The 4,291-nt window shown below is 45.0% G+C and overlaps 1 protein-coding gene across 1 annotated transcript; it reads right to left on the reverse strand.

Moving 5' to 3' along the window:
* Positions 1-311: 311 nt before the first annotated feature.
* On the reverse strand, positions 312-4,285 carry LOC103778251 (thiamine transporter 2-like; the record flags this gene model as incomplete). Its single annotated transcript, XM_008945829.1, has 4 exons — positions 312-461; positions 1,658-1,799; positions 2,553-2,745; positions 4,258-4,285. Coding segments are annotated over 4 exons (513 nt in total), but the record flags the coding sequence as incomplete, so codon positions are not given.
* Positions 4,286-4,291: the final 6 nt, after the last annotated feature.

The raw sequence follows: 4,291 nt of genomic DNA on the forward strand, positions 1-4,291 counted from the left end.
AGCTGGAACAAGCTTGGCAGGGTGAAGTCTGACCTTTGCCATTGATCCCGGTGCTTATAGGCAAGCAAATAAGAATCTGAAGCAACTTATCTTTCCTTCTTGGCACAGGGCTGTTAGGGTGATCTCTTGGCTGGCACGTGTTGTGAGGAAGCACCACAAGGGTTCAGCATGGCTTTTCAGGGCTGTGTTGCATGGTCCCTCTGCACCTCCGTTCCCCACAGGCTGCAGCAGGAGACCCCCTCCCAGGAGAGCCTGGCCACATGAGCCCCTCTGCCCAGCACCTACAGCCGTGTGGTGCAGCCTGCTACAACCTGCTCCCTCGGCTCCTCTTCAGCATGGCTCACACACTCTTTGCAAGAACTCACTATTTCCCTCTTGCATTTTCTGGAGAGGAGTGTGCAAATGCTTCTGATGAAGAAAATCCCAGCTATGACTGCGAAGTAACTGCCATAAATTAAAAACTAGGAGGGGGAGCAAAAGAGAAGAATTAATGAAAAGCACATTAGGCAGACGCTCCTGCTTCCAGAGATGACAGACATGCTGTTATTATTTACCTGTGCTCTGACAGGTTTCTGTGTTGTAGTTTTGCTTAGTGATTAAGCAATATCTTTGCTCATCCAGCAAACCGCAGTGCGAGGAAGGAAGAGCTGCCCCCCGTTTCCAATCCCTGTGCCTCTTAACAAACATCCAAGGGTGGGAGGGGTAGGAACAGGATCTTCTTCTATTAGCACAGAATGTAGAAGCAGCTTCCTTACCCACATAGTCACAAACAGTGTAAGTCAAGAGCCTGACCTGGTGCTTTTACCTCATACTTGCACATTTTAGTGCTGTCACCACACTGGCTTCAGTAAATATACAAAGTCAGGGTGTCAGTATTGCCAACAGCAGCAGTAAGGCTATTTCTGAAGTCCCACATATTGCTGTCTGTAGTTTAAAAGCTTTAATTTTTAGAGTTTGATTAAATCTTTCATTTTTTAAAGTAACATTTGCTTTCTCTGTGCAGAGTATTTGAAAAGCCTTAGTCTTCTTCAGAGGAAGCTGCCCCAGCTGAGATCTTGTCTGAGAAAATGCAGAAGCTGGTCCATTTCAGTTGACTCCAGCATACCTGGAATTGAGCTGACTGAAGTGCTGGACATTGCTGTGAGTCAGGACATCCCCCACCAAATTAAGAGCCTAGACTGATGGGCCAAAAAGCTTGTTATTGATGTTGAGACACAGACCAGTTTAGCTCCTGAGCTAGAATCAGGAAGCAAGTGCCCTTTCCACATGAGCTGAAGTAACTCCAGTAATCCAGGCTGTATCTCATGATCTTCAGATCTCATGATCTGCCTTAACAGCATCTGCTCATGCTTCTGAGAAAAACAGGCTGATTTTTTGGGCAGAGAGGGTGTTATTCAGTGTCCTGTTAATTGGCAAAACTGGTCAGGGCCTGCTCATTTACACTCTGGTGCATCTACCTTCAAAAAGTCAGGGACCAGTGTCTGTAATTGTAACTGCTGCACTAAAAGGGAAGAATGGTGGCTGATCAAGGGAAGAGTGAAATGTCTGGATCTCTGTATGAGAAAGAGGGGTTAAATTGTCCTCTGACACACCAGTTTTTCCTGGTGAACTTCTGAAGGTGAATTGGCTAAGCAGTAAATAGTAAGTTAGCACTCACCTGAGTAGCTATGTCCAGCCCCAGGCCTCTTGAATCCACGACGACTGCCGTAAGGATGGTCTGGATCAGCAGGGCCATGAAGTTGTTGAAGCCAAACACCAGGGCGTAGCGCTCCACGCTCAGGGTGACGGCGATCTGGAACCTGGGGCGACACTGGCAGGTCAGTTATGGCATGCTGGGTGCCAAGCTGCTGCTCTTGGCTTACTTGATGAAGAGAAATTATTTCAGCAGTGATAGATTGAAGATGGAGTAAATGGTGCTTCATTTATGCTTTTTGCTTTCTCTTCATTATTTATTTATATTACTTAATTTTTCTGTTTCTGAGGAGAGAGTAGCTTAGTTTCCAAAGAGATCTTATCTGAGTCTTTATGTCCAATGTTCTATTCCTTCACAACATCATAATATCATTAGAAATTGTATGTATAAAGTTATGTTGGGGAACACTCCGTGCCAAATCTTTTCCTGTATTTGTGCAGTTCATAGCATGCTGGAAAGTGTACCAGCAGGCTGGCCTCAACATTAGGGACTCTTCAAGGCTGGTTGTCAGGGAGTGCTTGTCCCCGTTATTCACTTGGCATCTTCCATGCCAGGGAGGGGGAAAATTGCTGCTACGTTTCACTGTTTCTATTGCCGTTAGTAGTAAAGGTTCCTTATACCTTGCTTAATTCCTGCCCAGGTAAATGTTCAATGTCCTTTCGATAATTTTTCTTCTATGGCTGCTTAGAAGTGCAAAACTGACATCCCCAGACATTCAGGTGTCCTTCTCTTTACCTGAACAGTTACTGCCTAGCGTTGGGTCAGCTGCCTCTGAGTGAAGGGAGGGGTGCCCAAAGGAACCCTAAAGCACAGTTGGTATTCTGTGCATAATGGCAGCCCTGTGAGGTTTGATACTTACGTGGCTACTGTTATGAGGAACATATAGCAGGCTTTGAACACGAGATAGCTGGTGTAGCATGCCCAGATGTTGGTAGTCAAGTACATGAGAAAGAGTGAACCAGCATTTATTACAGAGAAGATCCCTAATGTCAGTTCTCCAAGAAGGTCCCAGTTAATTTTCATATATTGCACTATGAAAGATGTTACTGAGCCTAGAAAAAGAGGAAAAGGAGCATGTAAACATTGTCTCTGTTCTCTAGCCTGTGTCACCAAGTCTTGCCACCCTCATGTGCTTGAAAGGCAATGCCGAGTAATGAAACAGTAGTTCTGAAGTGTTCTGAAAGCATTTCTAATCACTCTTGAAGTCATGCAGATGACTGGGCATTTTTAGACAACTGTATAAATTTGGTTCCTGCCAGTTCTTTCTTAGTGCTCTATTCCAATCCACAGAACTATTGGTTATGCAGAAGGATTCATTATTTAGCTGTCTGTACCCAGTGTGTGTCTCTAGGGAGATAATTAGGAATGTGGTTTGGAGCTGAAGAAGAACAATTCTTTCAGCTTCTACCAGTTCACTTTAGAGCTAAGCTGTCAAACCTCCTGACTGAACAGTTCAGCTCTGGACAGCTTGTAAAGGGCCCAAGCTGTCCTAAGAGGGAGTTTTGAGAGGTGTACCAAGTGTGTATGTTAAAGGGAATGAGAGAGGATAGGTGCTGCTTGCTTTTGGTGGGCCAACCAAGATGCAGCCATGGTGAAGGTAAGCCACCTGAGTGGTCCACCTAGCGTGTTGTACAATTATGGAGCTTCTACACCTCTACATTGAGAAAGAGGCAATTCCACAAAAAAGGAATTCATCAAGGAGTAGACACAACAGGAGTTAAGCACTTGTACCTCGTGATTGTGTGGGTTTATTGAGTTGCCTACCTCAAGACAAGCCTAATCTTTAATCTGAGAAGTATCTGTTGCTCCTTGATGGCTGTAAGGATAACCTAAATTACCAGGTATGAAGTAAGCCTATTTATTTCCCCTGGTAGATGACACCCCTGTGTCTTGTGCAAGTTCTCTACAGCAGCACAGTACAAATCTCAAACGTTACCAAGTTGGGCTGGTATCCTCCAATGTCACCTTTTGATAATGTTCATTATGTGGTGTGAATACCTGCTTCCAGTGCAAACGACGGATAGGCAACATCAATAGTGTAACGAATTAAATAAGGGCTTTTTCAGAAAAATCTGTTTCTTAGAAGAGCTACAGTCCTCCTTTCAATCTGGCTGCACAGGAGCATGTCACTAGAAAAAGATCTTAATGAGAGGTTTACGTTCTTTTTGTGTAAAATGTTAATGAAGAACACCTCTTAATTTGTGCAAGCTGATGCCATTGTTACAGGAACTGTGAATTACTTGTGTGAGAGGGGAAAAATAATACCAAACCCACCTCATCTAAAGAAACATGGGTGCCTCAAAGGACTAAGAAGCTGCATGTAAAGTGTGTGTGACTTGTACCCTCTCTGCGTAACTGGTAGGATGAAATTGGGTATCCCAGTCATACAGAGAAAGCACAGCTTGCATTGGAGCGGTGTGGGACACCAAAGAGCTGGGTCTGGAAGGCACAAGGCACACACTGGCTTCCTGGAGTGTCTGCAATGGAACGGTGCAATGCAAGCGTCCTACGGGAACACCTCAGAGGCTGCTGCCTCTGTGACCCATGCTCAGGCACGGACTTACTCAGAACAGTTGCTGTAGCTTCCACAGCTCCGTT

The sequence above is a fragment of the Merops nubicus genome, unplaced genomic scaffold, assembly GCF_000691845.1.
Source record: "Merops nubicus isolate BGI_N331 unplaced genomic scaffold, ASM69184v1 scaffold50728, whole genome shotgun sequence".
NCBI classification, from domain to species: Eukaryota; Metazoa; Chordata; class Aves; order Coraciiformes; family Meropidae; genus Merops; species Merops nubicus.